The sequence below is a fragment of the Colletotrichum karsti genome, assembly GCF_011947395.1.
Source record: "Colletotrichum karsti strain CkLH20 chromosome Unknown Scaffold6, whole genome shotgun sequence".
Taxonomy (NCBI): Eukaryota; Fungi; Ascomycota; class Sordariomycetes; order Glomerellales; family Glomerellaceae; genus Colletotrichum; species Colletotrichum karsti.
Window position 1 is genome coordinate 613,826 of NW_024065906.1, and position 14,715 is coordinate 628,540.

The window sequence follows — 14,715 nt, forward strand, 5'->3', positions numbered from 1 at the left end:
CCTAGTGTACTATATGAGACACATTCCAAGCCAGCCTTGAAATTCGAACAATTCGTTTCGGGGCTAAATTATGGGAAGCACCCAGGGAAACGGCGTTTGTGGGGTGTGAATTCGACAGAACTCATGCGCGAGCGATGCTTTGGAAAACATGGGATATCTCGATAGTCTATCTAATAAACGCACAGCAGCAGATGGCAGGTGTGGTCATGACATGGGTATTCGTGAGCTATCTTGAGGTTCTCGTCTAAGTCCATCTGTTCTACCTGTTTTGCGGTTGATTGCGTCATCCATAAAATCAATCAAGTCTACCATGCTGTCCAGTCTCTGAAGCGCCGCCCTCTCCTGCTTGTCAAGCAAAGCCTTCTTATCGGGACCCATGCCGGGCCCTACCATCTCGTGCAGATGGTGCTGCACCAGCTTCACCGGAATAGGGGCGCGAACGACGTGGCGCATGAACGACTCGACGGCTTCCCAGGGACAGGCCTCGTAACCAGCATAGAGAGCCGGGTTGGCGAGAATGCCGCGAGCGGACATCAGACCCGCGAGCTTCGTCCCGCTTGGGTTGAAGGGTGTGAGGCCATTGATCACCGCCCCTTCTTGTTCCTTTTGTGTCTTTGAGACAGCAGAGAGCGGCAGAGTGGCCATGGAGAAAACGTCGCCGGAGAGGAGGATGGGCAGGGTATCTCCGTACTTCTCGAGCAGGATGCCGAGAAACTCGGTGTTGATGGGGGTGCTGGATGCCGTGTGGCGAGTGCGAGGGTGGATGGTGAGGAAGTCGATGTTGCGGTCTTGAGGGTTGCCGATGACGGTCTCGATGAAGTCCATCGTCTTTCTCAAGTCTTTGTGGACTCTGATCTTGACACTGACGCTGCGGCCCTTCGGGCTGTCGATGTCGCGCTCCTTTCCGACGTGCCAACCATCGCCGGCCAGACGCTTGCGCGTCTCGACAACCATGTCGCGGACTAGCTCGCGCTTCTCCATCAGGGCCGCACCGAGGGTCTCGGCGCAGGCCCAGGACTGCGGGCAGCCGCAGTTGAGGTCGACGCCGTTGACATAGGGAGCGGCAAGGGAAGAGGAGCGCGCGAGCTCGAGGGGGCTGTTGGAGCCGAACTGGACTATTGTTGGAGGCTGGACACCAAGGGTGGATATTGTGAGGTCTTGATGAGGATTGTTAGATATGGACCGCTCTTCTTTCTCAGCTTGGGACTGATTGACATACCGCTGTCACGGGCAAAGTTGTTGCGATTGAACTCTTTGGAGAGTATCATGGGTGTCCAGCAGATATCGGTTCCGTATTCAAAAACGGTTTGACGGAAAGCGAGCTGAACCTCCATAAGTACTTATTCAATGTCTAGTAGTACATATCCCAGGGCGATTTACCTTGCTGTATCTCACCATGGGCGCAGAAACATTGAGAAATCTATCCTGACTCTTGGCTGCATCGAAGATTTTGAGAGGACTGGATGATTCATGCGGGTGAGCAACCCACTGAGCAGCAAAAGGGGAGCGCCTTCCGAGTATCCCACTCACTGTATTCTGTCCGAGATGATTCCATCATATAATTCGTTCGCCATGTTGTCGACTGCCACGCGCGCGTGTATGGTGATGTATGCAAACCGCGCGACAGCAGATGACGATGTGGTCGGCAGGCGCTGGAGATGAAGAATTACAGCGTCTAAGGCGCAACAACGACGTTTTTTGGTGGAGCAGGGGAGCCCTGTGGCGTCAAGCCCAGTGCCATGGTGGGGGTGGGGTTCTACTGCGACGACAACGGCGGGGTGTTTTTTCACCGCCTGCCCGAAAAGGTCAAAATCTCTAAACTTCGACTCAAAACTTTGCTCCATCCGCCCTGTTTATGCGGGATTGATAAGTCGTTTCTTCCCTCGGGAAACGCTCTCCACCGGTATATTTCACTCTTGACCATCGCACTTTCTTTGGTCCCAATCCTCTTCGCACTTACACGAAATCCGCCCTCACTCCCTCCAAAATGTCCAAGAAGCCTGTTATCGGCCTCCTTGGAGGCGGCCAGCTCGGCCGGATGCTGTGCGAAGCCGCGGGCCCCTTGGGAATCGATATCGCAATCCTGGACGAAGCCAATTGCCCCGCGAAGATGGCAAACCAGAACAGCCGTCACGTCACTGGCTCTTTCAAGGACCCGGCCAAGATCAGAGAGCTGGCTGCCATGTGCGACGTCCTCACCGTCGAGATTGAGCACGTCAACACCGAGGTGCTCGAGGAGATCGCGACCCGCGGTGTTATCACTGCCCCGGGCACCGTGAAGAAGGTCCCTGTCCACCCCTCATGGCAGACTCTGCGTCTGATCCAGGACAAGTACCTTCAAAAGGAACACTTTTCCAGAGCGGGCCTTCCCATTGCCCCGCAGATGGCAGTCGAGTCCGGCCCCGCCATGCCGGAGGGCCTGACGGCGGCTTACAAGAGCTTCGGCTTCCCCTTCATGTTGAAGGCGCGCAAGGGCTCTTACGACGGCCGTGGAAACTTCAAGGTCAATGGGCCCCAGGACTACGAGGCGGCTGTGCAAGCGATGGGTAAGTTGTCGCTGTACGCCGAGAAGTGGGTGCCGTTCAAGATGGAGCTGGCCGTCATGGTCGTCCGAACTGAGGATGAGGATGGTGAGCTGAGGAAGGTCCACGCTTACCCGGCTGTCGAGACGATCCACGAGGAAAGCATTTGCACAAAGGTGTTCTACCCTCCTCGTAAAGTCCCCGCCGATGTTTGCGAGAGAGCGCGCCAGGTTGCCGGTGACGTGATCAAGACGTTGAAGGGCAGGGGTGTTTTTGCTGTTGAGATGTTCTTGTTGGAAGATGGTGAGTTTGCTCCAGCTATCGAATCCACACATAATCTAACACCAAGCAGGTACCATCACTGTTAACGAGGTCGCTCCTCGTCCTCACAACTCCGGTCACTGGACCATTGAGGCAGTGCCTTACATGTCTCAGTACAAGGCGCAACTGTACTCCATCCTGGACATGCTTCCGCGATCCATCAAGCTTCAGCCTCGTGTTTCTAGTGCCATCATGCTGAACATCTTGGGTGGAGCGCGTGAGGACTCTCACGAGGAACTCGTCGATCTGACTACGTCCCTGTACGACGACAACATGGACATCTTCCTCCACCTCTACGGCAAGTCTTCCAAGCCGGCCCGCAAGATCGGTCACATTACCGTCACGTCCTATTCTCCTAGCGCAAACCTGGAAAAGTTGGCTGCGCCTTTGATCAACGAGGTGAACTACATGCGCGAGGCTCGTATTGACGCCTCCTCGGAGCAACTCCGTCTCCAGCAGTCGCCTGCCAAGACCAAGAAGGCGAGCTCCCGTAACACAGACAAGCCTCTTGTGGTTGTCACCATGGGCTCCGACTCCGACCTCAATGTTCTCAAGGGTGCCTTTGAGATCCTTGAGAAGTTTGAGGTTCCTTACGACCTCGACATCACCTCGGCGCACCGCACGCCCCATCGCATGGTGGAATTGGGCAAGACTGCCGCTCAGCGTGGCATCAAGGTCCTGATCGCAGCAGGTATGTTTGGTCTCTTCTGAGTTGATATTGGCCGTCAAACTGACACAATCTTTAGCTGGCGGTGCCGCTCACCTGCCCGGTATGCTGGCATCTGAAACTACGGTGCCTGTCATCGGTGTTCCTGTCAAGGCCACCCACCTGGACGGCCACGACAGCTTGTTGAGCATCGTCCAGATGCCTCGCGGCTGCCCCGTGGCTACCGTTGGAATCAACAACTCCACCAATGCTGCCTTGCTCGCGGTCAAGATCCTCGGCTCTTCGAGCCTCGAGTACCAGCAAAAGATGGCCGAGTACATGAGTAACATGTCTACCGAGGTGGAGGGCAAGGCGGCCAAGCTGCAGAGTCTGGGCTGGAAGGCGTATCTTGAAGAGAAGAAATAAGCTGGGGGGTTTTTCGTTTGCATATGCGGTGCCACTTTATGAATAGCATTGATTGATACCAGCACGGGCGTCGTTTAGGGGTAAAACCATAAAATCCGCGTGGTCACTTGAATTGACACGAGTCTGATCCAAGACCGAATTTCATACGTCGAAATGCGAATGGCTTTCATGGTCCAACTTCAGGGGATGGCCTCGGGTCAGAACCGTTGGATCGGGGAACGACATTCGGTCCTTGCGCAACATGAGAGTGTGTGTCCCCGCTTGAAACATGGTATCTTGGTGTTCGTGACCACGGTATGATGTAGCCGTCGACGTGGGCCTAGGAGACAAACGAACCGTTGGTCCCGTGTCACGCGCCACAATCCGGGCATGTTCGTCGACGGAACTGCCCTGATTTTGATTCCGTCTTACGTTCCCAGCTTTTCCTGCCAAGCCAGGCTTGAGCCCTTCCGGGCGTCCAAAGCGTGTAAGGGGTATCTTTGCAACATCGGCCACGATCGATCCAGTTGCATCCAAGATCATGCTGCTCAAGGCATTGCCCTGACTCGGTATCACGACACCTTCCAGCAAAGTGAGTTGTCCCTGATATGACTGCTTCAGAAGTTGAAACACAGTAATGTTAGTTACCACGATCCACAGATCTGCTCTCGATGTAGAATGTGCATTCAGACAGGCACGTTCGATAGATGATCACCAGCTCCTCGGTACTGGTAGGTAAAGATACTTTTTTGGGCACTGGGAGTCAATGTGTTCGTGTCAGTTCAGCCCGAATGACATGCTTCTGGCAACATCCGAAAATCATCGGCACTAAAGCGTTTTGGTCGACGTTATAGGGATAACAACTCCTTCCTACCTCATGTCTCTCCTGACGTCGAGAAGATATTACTGAAGGAACGTTACAGAGACTACAAATGGCTGGATGTCACGGCCCCAACAACGGTGCTTGCTTTCCGCCCGAGGCATGCGGGAGTCAAAGGTAAGCCGGGCGAACTCATCGAGAGAAGGTGTAAGTCAACTTACCCGAGTGATCTTTCCGGCGCCTTATGTCTCAAATACGACCGAAACATGCGCCTTCCTAGGGTGATTCCCTGCCTTGCCATAATTTGACTGACAGTGGCTTAAGCGGGAAGGAGAGACACTTGTTAAGAGGTTCGAAGGTAAGGTAAGGTTACCCAGTGTCTTGAACGCTAATTCCATATTGAGAAGATAGGAAGCAACATAGGAAGTTGATGAGCGGATGCTATTCATAGCCCCTTGCACGTTGCCAACTTTCACATCCCGTCTAACCTGCTTTGAGGGCCTGAGTTGATCATCCCTTGTACGACGAGACATCCCTCCATTATTTTCTCGTACTCCCACAAACATCCGGCCGAATGGCATTGCGCTGATGTCATTCAACCGTTGACCACTCCGTTCCGGATACCCTGTTACGACCGCCTCCTTGCATGTTTCCGGTGGCATTCCTGCCAACCGGTAAGAAAATGTACGACATCCAAGATCGCGGTATCAGTTGTCAGGATTTCACCGCTTCGGATGGGGTCAGAACTTCATCAAGAAGGACCACGAGTGAGTGGGCTACAACAGCACGCGGCACATGTCTGAGCCTGCCCAGAGGCAATATCTCCCTTGAATCATCTAGACATCCTGAGCGTCTCCCAAACGGGCCGAAGAGCCGCTCTCATGTCGAAACTTTCCACCGAAGCGAGTCCACTGAAACCCCCAAGATCGTCAGTCCATATCTACCCGCCCGAGCCGTTCGGCCGGCAAGTGGTTCAGATCTCTCCTCCAAGACAAGCGCCTTGGCATGGACAAGTCGCTGGAGAGGCTGTCATGTGAGCTCGCTTGTTGAAGAGATAACCAGCCTCAGACTGGCTCGCGTCGTTCTACCAGAAGCCCTATTTCTCAGCTCCGATGCTTGCTGACAGGCTGAAGTTGTCAGGCTTGCTCTAGCCCATATCCCACAACTTGACAGCAATGTCAACACTATGGTCTATCCTTCAGCGTATAACACTTGTTGGCAGTCTCTCACTGGTACTTGCTGTGATCTCTCGAGTTTCTATAGAGGGTCACACGGACAAAGGAGATGTGCTAGTGTAACTCCCCGCAGTATTCCATCTTCCCCCTTGGCTCTTTGCGAAAACTTGACTACCCCTTCTGGTAGGGCAGTCTGAGACCAAACCGTTCGAAAACAGCCGAAAACTGAGACTTTGACCTCATTGCCAGTCGCTGATCGTCGACCGCTCTACTCGTTTGCCCATGCGGCGCGAGCCAGACCTGCCACCTAGCCGCATGCGATCCATTCCTGTCATCTACAATAGTTCTAAGTCACCCGATCTCGTGTTTGCTCCCCTCGTTCAACTTGGCAACAAAATCGAGGCAAGGCGTCATGAATTAGCGGACATCAAAGTAGTAGTCGTCCTGAGATGTACCAACAAAATGAGGCGCTCTTGTTGAGGCAGGGCGCAGCAACCAACCTCATTCGCAGCCAAGACAGAGACAACCGCGGACCCTTTCTGCTAGCCTCCGTCTTCCCGTCTTGGAGACTTGATCCAGCCAGGGAAGCCGCCGCGGGGGTACGTACGACCTTGCTCGTGGACTTTGGATATATAGCAACCCGGTTGTCCAGTCCTCAACAAACAAACTTTTGTGTAATCCAACAGCGCAACACCAACAACTCGCACACCCACTCTCAAATCTGACAAGATTGCTGACAGTTCGACTTATACATCAAGAAGCCACGATGCATTCGACTCAACTTCTGGCAGCAGCCCTGAGCGTGGCCGCCTTCGTCGCTGCCGCTCCGCAGATCCAACAAGGTCGAGCCGCCGTGCCCCCTCTCAACTGCCCGGCGACCATCTGCATCGACGGCATCAACACTGCTTGTCCCAGTGTACGCTGGGGAGGGTAAGTCCGCTCATCTTGTCCCGTCTCGCAAACCCTTGGGCAATCTGGCTAATACCAAGTCCCAGCTGCTACGACGCTTGTCGGCCATCTCTCAGCCCCACGCAGCCACCCTGCCCCAAGCCTACAAAGCCCACCAAGTCCATAACCAAGATGCCCGGAAAGCCCTCTCCCAGGCCCGTCTCGCCGCCCAAGCCGTCTAGCACCGACAACTGCAACACGCGCACCATCTGCATCGACTATGTCAACGAGTGCGGTCAGTGGTACGGCGGGTAAGTTCTTTCCCTTTTCCAGAAAATATACACACGCCCGGCCGGAGAAATGGTTCGTTCCTTCTGACTTCAAAAGATGCCACGCCGACTGCCGACCTTGGCCCTCTTACACCGCGCCTCCCTGCTCGAGCACCGCCGCCGACCAGACGTACTCGCTGCCGTACATCACCTCCGAGGCCGAGCAGACTTACTCGCTCCCATTCATGACCGCCGAGCCGGAGCCGGAGCAGACTTATTCGTTGCCGTACTTTCCCGCTTAGGCCAGGCCGCGAACGCAGGATTGAGAAGACAATATGAAAAAGAAAAAACAAGAACATCAGAAGGGAAGGTGTTGGAAGAAGATGATTTATTCTGGTAGTCAGTTGATAATGACACGTCTTTGAAGTTGATTTGCTATCGTGTACGTCTCGTCAAATACGATTTTCTTTGGAACTCTGGCTTCTACCCATTCCGAGCCTCCCACCAGGTGCGTTCGGTTTCTGGGGTTGAGCTTCGTGGTTTTCATTTCCTGATCCTTCGTGACGCTGGGGCTCGTTGCGTTATTGAAGTGCTCGTTTAGCCATGTATTGACTTGAGGATATCTCTAGTCTCTTCATCTAGAACGTAGATGTTCCAACTAGAAAGTCGCATGACCAAGAAGTAGAGCCGTCAAAGACTCGAATTGCACGCGAACTGTCGATTGAAATCGGTTTCCAGAACGAAATGCTGCCTCCAGTCGATGTCAACGACCAGGCGTGAGAAGGTTTCTAGGGAATGCCTCGAGCAGTTCGCGAAGAAAGGAATATGTCGCACACGGGCCAATCACGTAGAAGCTAATTGGATACGACCTCCCCGTATCGATAACTCCAGAGTTCGTTCCACGCCACAGAGCACCGCCACAGTTCACATGCCCCGTCAAATTCCGAAATCCGGGGTATCATCACTACGACCGGACGAAAGCTTAGCCCTCACTGATCAGCAGCGTTGAAGAAATATATTTATCCGCAAGAGGGGACTTCCCATACAAACGTGCCTTACACAGCGATTGGGATAACTCAAGCTTTGCTTCAATTGCGCCCAAGCCGTCTCAGCATCGTTCTCTTCCATTTTGGTCTGTCAATTGCTTTCAATTGCTTCTGGCAGAGCTCGTCGTATTGCGTGCTGGCCGTGCGGTGCTTCCCGAGTCGCATTGCCGAGGTGCGGGTCCATTAGATACAGAGGACCAAAGTCTATGACTTCACGACCACAATTTCGCTATCGCGAGTGATCATTCGCGTTGCCACGCTGCAAGCTACTCTGAACCTCGAGGCCTTAACGCAACCAAAAGTCGAATACATCACGTTACTAGTCCAAGGTTTAATTAAAAATGTCAACGCGTAGTCGCGATTCGTTGCGAAACTGAAGCACGTGCCTGCACACTCGCTGCAGCGTTGAAGAATTGAAAATAATTTAGGGTTACCCTAGGTATCTATCATGAAGCCGCCGTTTCGCGACCGTCTCTAAAGTGGCAACCTCCTTTGTTGCGTCTGCCTCTCTTTTGCCCCCTCCCTGAGCCCGTTGCAACATTCTGGGGTCCATCACCGTTCCTTGTATTGGTAGCACGTCCGCACACAGGTGATCTCTCATCAGTAGCCGCAGTGAATAACGGAAACAAAAGAAAGCCTGAATTCAGAGACCCCTTTTAGTGTGTCCAGGGAGATCAAACTCCAGCCATGCTCATAAAGTACACACTACCTAGTATACAGCCAATATCGCGCCGCCCAAGATTATGACTCCAACCCGTAGAAATATCTCGCTCGCTTCTTAGAAAGCCATCTGCTTCTTGATCTCGGCAATGGCCTTGCCGGGGTTGAGACCCTTGGGGCAGGCACGTGTGCAGTTGAGAATGGTGTGGCAACGGTACAAGCTCATGGAGTTGTCGAGGGCGGCCTTGCGCTCGGCCTTGCGCTCGTCACGGGAGTCGGCCAGCCAGCGGTAGGATTGGAGGAGGATGGCAGGTCCGAGGTACTCCTCAGAGTTCCACCAGTACGAGGGGCAGGAAGTCGAACAGCAGGCGCAGAGAATGCACTCGTAGAGACCGCTCAGCTTCTTTCGGTCGGCGACACTCTGGCGGTACTCCTTGCCCTACGGAGAATTAGTTTCTACTGCTGCGAAGTGTGGGATGGTGATTGGGCGTACGTCAGGGGCAGGAGTATCTCTCTGCAGGTAGGGCTTAATTGAGCGGTATTGCTTGTAGAACTGGGTCAAGTCGGGGACGAGGTCCTTGACGACGTAGGTGTGAGGCAGAGGGTAGACCTTGACGTCCGACGCGCTCTCGGTGGGAATACGGCCTACAGTATTGTTAGCTGTGCTCTCCGTCATCCGCATCGCGTGCGACAGCTGCTCGACGCAAATCCCGCGGGGAACGTACAAAGGCAGGCCAGGGTGTTCTGTCCGTTGATGTTCATGGCACAGCTACCGCAGATACCCTCTCTGCAACTCCTGCGGAAGGTGAGGGTAGGGTCCAGCTCGTTCTTAATGCGAATGAGGGCATCCAGCATCATGGGTCCGGTCTTGTTGAGGTCCAAAGTGTACTCCTGCATGCGAGGCTTCTCGGTCGGCGTGTCTGGGTTCCAGCGGTAAATGGTGAACTTCTTCATCTTGGGCTCCTTGGTCGCGGGCACCCTGTCGCTAGGGGTGGCCAGGCCACGGCGAGGGATCGTGACGGCAGGGCGGAAGGCGGCCTTGGTGGCCGTTCCAAGGACTCGGGAGGAAGAGCGGAGAGCTGCCATTTCGGCGGTTGATTTCGGGTGCGATTGATCACGTAGTTTGGAACAGAAAACTGCTTGTAAAATGAACCTGAAGGAGGAGCAGCGATGCCAGGTAGTCGGCGGGGTGGAGTATGGGAGGAGACAACTGGTTCCCTTTGAGGTTATCCTAGGAGTGGCGTTCAGGCAAAGCAAAGCATCATCGAAGATTTGGCTGCTGGTTCCGAGCGACAGACATTGCCGCGGATATCTGTTGAGCCCGGCCAATCAGAGAAAGGCTGTTCATAAGCCCAAAGCTCCACAGCACGCCCACAGGTCGGGAGGACAACTCCACGAGTCGGCACTCCGGAACCTCTTAGCATGCACGTGATCGATGGCGGGAATACGGCGGAGATGCGATCCCTGTCGATTTCTGGGGGTCGTCTTTTGCCAAATGACATCAAATCCGAACGTCGCATCCCTTCGCTGCCGCAGTTTTACGCGTCGACAGTCTAATCTCTTGTGCTTTTGCGCGTCGAGGAAGCTCCGTTGCTTCGATCTTTCCAACAACCCGGCGGCGTAGTGTTGCCATGCGGTTTTCTGCCACAGTCTAACTTGACTCGGGGACAGTTAACATGCGGACTGCGGAAGCACCGCATCTTCAGGAAACACTACACGTTGCTGCACATTGGAAGCAATGGCCTCAGCGGTGATAGCTTTGCGCCAGCCTCTGGTTTTTCTTCCTACTTCTAGGCCCATCACCAAGGGTACCGTACTTCTTTTGCAAAGCCTATGACGCATTGATGGGATGCTAATTGTGTGCAGTCTTCTCATCGTATCCGAGATACATTCCCCGTCATCAACGGACCCCTCCATCGCCACTATCCCGGCGCACCATTTCGACGACGAGAAGTATGAGCTCTGACACGTCAGCAAAGCTCTCGTACCACATCGCAGCTTCCTTTACCGGAAAGGACCGCCCATACGACCCCTCCACACACATCTTCCACTTCAACCCCTACAACCGCATCCAGCAGACTCGCAGCAACAAGAAATCAAGGCCAGACAGCGGACACGATGCCTTCTTCGTCAGTAGAGTAGGCGAATCCGGCGCAGTAGCCCTGGGCGTGGCCGATGGGGTTGGTGGTTGGGTTGACTCCGGAGTCGATCCCGCCGACTTCTCCCATGGGTTCTGCGACTACATGGCCTCAACAGCCTACAGTCACGGCTCAGCAAAGAATGACCCTACGACGAAGGGCACAAGCGATAAGGAGACCCTGAGAGCACAGGCTCTGATGCAGACCGGATACCAAGCGATATGCGAGGACGAAACCGTCGCTGCCGGAGGAAGCACCGCCTGTGTTGCCGTAGCCTCGCCAGACGGAAATCTCGACGTCGCGAACTTGGGCGACTCGGGCTTCATCCAGCTCCGCCTGAACGCCGTACACACCTACTCTGAACCCCAGACGCACGCATTCAACACACCTTACCAACTCTCCATCGTCCCTCCCGCCGTTGCCGCCCGCATGGCGGCCTTCGGCGGCGCCAACCTTTGCGATTTTCCCGCCGACGCCGACGTCACCCAGCACAACCTTCGACATGGCGACATCATCGTCTTCGCCACGGATGGCGTGTGGGACAACCTCTTCAACCAGGACATCCTCCGAATCGTTAGCCACGTCATGACATCGACGGGCGCCTGGTTCAACAGCAAGAACGGGATCCGCATCGTCGACAACCTCAAGCCGTTTACGAAACCTTCAGAGGATGCCACGGAGCGTCCGCCGTCCAAGTTCTTGACGCTTCAGAGTGTATTGGCGGCCGAGATCACTGCAGCCGCCAAGTCTGCCAGTCTCAATCGGAAGGTGGACGGTCCCTTTGCCAAGGGCGTGCAGAAGTACTACCCCCAGGAGAACTGGCACGGCGGCAAGATCGACGACATATGCGTCGTCGTCCTCATCGCGTCGGATGACTCCAAGGCTCTGTCCAAGAGCCGTCTTTGAGGCGATCACAACACCTTCCGAAACTGTATTATTATCCAAAAAAGCACGTTATACCACCGGGTGGCCTCCAGGGTTGTTTTGTCTGTTCTTATTCCATACATAGATTACGAAAAGGAAGCGCCGCCGCTGCATCTACATCAGAGCTGCTCTTCGGGCACTGTCACGTAATGACTGGTCTTTTTCAAACACGTTACGACCCTTATTATTGACGTTTTAGACTTTACTATGACAACTGTTGTGTTTTATGAGGCCCTCCTACGATCATGTTTGCACAGCAATATCATTGACCATGCGTCCTGCATATGTTCTGTTTATATGCCTCTCGATCCCTTTCCCCCAGCCGGATGTCATGTAAAACAAGCATACGTAAAGCTGTTTTCTACCATCTCCTCAGGTTTTCCTCACACTTTTGGCTGTGGAAGCAAGGCACGATATAGTTCAATATGCGTTAGAAGTCCTGATCGTCGCCATCATTGCATCATCCTCAACACCTTCCATGTTCTTTCGTTTACTGGGCGGGCAGCCAGAGTCTGCATTTCTAAAGCCGTTTTTGCCCATCGCCCATTCTTCTCGCCGGCCATCGGCATCGCCTCGCTCCTCTACCTCCCAGCATCTCTGTACTGCACTTCTCTCACGCCACAACAATCACCATCATCTGGATTTTACGTACAAACATACGCCCCAGGCGGATCTCGAGTTGTCTTCACGAGAAGGCTTTTCTTCTTCTTTAAAAAAAAAAAGGCCATGTTCGCGCACTACAACATCACCACATGCAAGCCCTGTCTTCATTTCCTCAGAGTCTTCTTACGCGTTGGACGTCTTCAGTGTGAGTTCCTCCTCACACAGCCTCGTTCTTGCTCCACCGATTAGACTACACAATCGTTGGCTGTCTGGCTTCCCTTCCTTCCCTCCTGTTTCAACCGCGGGGGCACCAGGGACTGCAGATCGGCTGGGCTCCATGTGGAGAGGCGCTGACGCTGAACGTGGAGAACAAGGTGGTGACCAAGGCTCTGTTTCAATCGATCGGCCTTCTGCGTCCTTATTTTCTGGAGAAAATGCCATTTTTTTGAGGGACCTGATGCAACGACTGGTGAAGATCTTGGGTCTATTCGATCGAACTCGCGGAGAGGGCCTTTGTTTTCTCGGAACCAGACACAGACGCGGGATGCGCCCCAGATTGACCTGCATGCTGCCTCCCGAGCGGTCGCATGCAGTGTCGCACGGTGAACATTGGACAGCATGTCACGTCACCGAGGACGAACGGTCATGCCATGCATGCAGCCAAGATAGGCAACGAAAGCACGGAGGAAAATGAGGGGCCCGCGGTGGTACAATCGGGACGTCAGATGGTCACGGACGAGCAGGCGACCGATCAACAGGTCCCGTGCGGATGGGAGACAAAAGGTAAGAGGCATTGAATGCATCTGATTGCTATAATTGACTATGCGTGTGTACAGACCCAGTTGAATACAATACACTGAAGTGGTACGCCATCCGCCGTGATCATCCCCTTCAAAGATGGAGCCTTGCTACTCTAGCTAGGCTCCAAATGCAACGCCTCATCCTGTTGTTCCTGGATCGCATTACCATATATTAAACCCTTTTTTATCCCATCATATACCAGTCAAGGGACTCGTGAAATCCCTTCATGTCCACGTAACGAATACGCTTACTGGATGTACAGCATAGCGGCAACGGCAAGGCCGATGAGGGCAATGGGGGAGCCAATACGGCCGGCGTCAGAGCCGGGGACGGTGGTGGGAGCAGTGGTGGAGCCGGAGGTGGAAGAAGAGACACCTGAGCACTTGTTAGCAATATGATCACGATGGTTTGTAGTGAGAAGAAGACATACGGGTGCTGCGGGTGCTAGTGGAGACAGTAGAGGCGATGGTAGAGTTGGCAGCAGAAGAAGCGGTGGCAGCGGTCTCAGAGGCAGTCTCAGAAGCGGAGGAGGTGATGGTCAGAGTGGCCGTAGCAGAAGCAGAGGCAGAGGCGGAGGCAGAAGCGGAGGCAGTGGCCGAGGCGGTAGCGCTGGCAGAGCCGGAGGCGGTGGCGGTGGCGGAGCCGGAAGCACCGACAACGGGGAACTGGCCGGAGTAGTTGGTCTCAGTGCCATCGGAGATCTCAATGGCGTAGGTGTCGGAGGGAAGGCTGGCCGAGGGAGTCCAGGTGAATGAAGTACCAGTAGCACCGGCTGGGGCTCATGTCAGTGTGTTGCTCTGAATGCAAGCCATACAGGAGCAATAAACTCACAGGTGATAGCGGCAACGGTCTTGAGGTCGGTGCTGGCACCGTTCTTGAGGGTCAGGGTGACGGGGCCCGTAGCATCGGACCAGGTGATGGTGAAAGGCTGGCCGGCGGTGACGGAGAAGTCACTGTTGGTGAGCTTGACGGCCTGGGCGAGGGCAGCGAAGCTGGCGACGAGAGCAGTGGTGAAGGTCTTCATTGTGACGGTTTTTGGGTTGTTTTTTTTGGGAAGATTAAGGTAGCGAGTTGGCGAACGAGTGTAAAGCTGGTTGGGTATTAGGTATCGTACTACTGTAAAGTCGCAAAAAAAAGGTCAACAACGAATGTCGGGAAGGCTCGTGGGGAGACAAGAGAGGAATCGAGCAAGAGTCTGAGGGGGGGCCCAGGAGTAGAAAAAGGCTTCCCCGTGTCGAAGGCGAAATTAGGCGAAGGAAGCATCAGGGGTAGAGCATGGAAGGGGGGGTGTGTGGGTTCTGGCGAAGGCATGCGACTTACATCAGTAGCGGTACCTGCGATGGTGGTATCTGACGGAGCTTTTCCTAATTACTCGGCGGTACCAGGAAATAGCAATTTGTGTTCCGGGGGTGTGGTGTGGTGTGGTATTCGGTATGGTGTGTGGTGAGTGGTGTGAGGTGGTGATGAAAAGTCCGGGTGTTTGTGTGTGTACGGACA

At 54.2% G+C, this 14,715-nt stretch overlaps 6 protein-coding genes across 6 annotated transcripts; 3 read left to right on the plus strand and 3 right to left on the minus strand.

The window, feature by feature from the left end:
* Window positions 1–204: 204 nt before the first annotated feature.
* On the minus strand, window positions 205–1,574 carry CkaCkLH20_02624 (dihydrouridine synthase; the record flags this gene model as incomplete). Its single annotated transcript, XM_038885343.1, has 4 exons — window positions 205–1,157; window positions 1,220–1,322; window positions 1,381–1,459; window positions 1,531–1,574. The coding sequence occupies 4 exons, from the start codon at window positions 1,572–1,574 to the stop codon at window positions 205–207; spliced, it is 1,179 nt and encodes a 392-aa protein (XP_038749274.1).
* Window positions 1,575–1,987: 413 nt separating this feature from the next.
* Window positions 1,988–3,915, plus strand: CkaCkLH20_02625 (phosphoribosylaminoimidazole carboxylase; the record flags this gene model as incomplete). The annotated part of the gene is made up of 3 exons (XM_038885344.1): window positions 1,988–2,825; window positions 2,875–3,534; window positions 3,590–3,915. 3 exons carry the CDS (start codon window positions 1,988–1,990, stop codon window positions 3,913–3,915), a joined length of 1,824 nt encoding a protein of 607 aa, XP_038749275.1.
* A 2,740-nt stretch (window positions 3,916–6,655) lies between these two features.
* CkaCkLH20_02626 (uncharacterized protein) lies at window positions 6,656–7,348 on the plus strand (the record flags this gene model as incomplete). Its single annotated transcript, XM_038885345.1, has 3 exons — window positions 6,656–6,819; window positions 6,885–7,088; window positions 7,165–7,348. The coding sequence occupies 3 exons, from the start codon at window positions 6,656–6,658 to the stop codon at window positions 7,346–7,348; spliced, it is 552 nt and encodes a 183-aa protein (XP_038749276.1).
* Window positions 7,349–8,870: 1,522 nt separating this feature from the next.
* CkaCkLH20_02627 (succinate dehydrogenase iron-sulfur protein) lies at window positions 8,871–9,838 on the minus strand (the record flags this gene model as incomplete). Its single annotated transcript, XM_038885346.1, has 3 exons — window positions 8,871–9,191; window positions 9,246–9,397; window positions 9,478–9,838. 3 exons carry the CDS (start codon window positions 9,836–9,838, stop codon window positions 8,871–8,873), a joined length of 834 nt encoding a protein of 277 aa, XP_038749277.1.
* Window positions 9,839–10,707: 869 nt separating this feature from the next.
* On the plus strand, window positions 10,708–11,796 carry CkaCkLH20_02628 (5-azacytidine resistance protein azr1; the record flags this gene model as incomplete). Its single annotated transcript, XM_038885347.1, has 1 exon — window positions 10,708–11,796. One exon carries the CDS (start codon window positions 10,708–10,710, stop codon window positions 11,794–11,796), a length of 1,089 nt encoding a protein of 362 aa, XP_038749278.1.
* A 1,669-nt stretch (window positions 11,797–13,465) lies between these two features.
* Window positions 13,466–14,242, minus strand: CkaCkLH20_02629 (uncharacterized protein; the record flags this gene model as incomplete). Its single annotated transcript, XM_038885348.1, has 3 exons — window positions 13,466–13,593; window positions 13,649–13,990; window positions 14,050–14,242. 3 exons carry the CDS (start codon window positions 14,240–14,242, stop codon window positions 13,466–13,468), a joined length of 663 nt encoding a protein of 220 aa, XP_038749279.1.
* Between the last annotated feature and the right edge of the window lie 473 nt (window positions 14,243–14,715).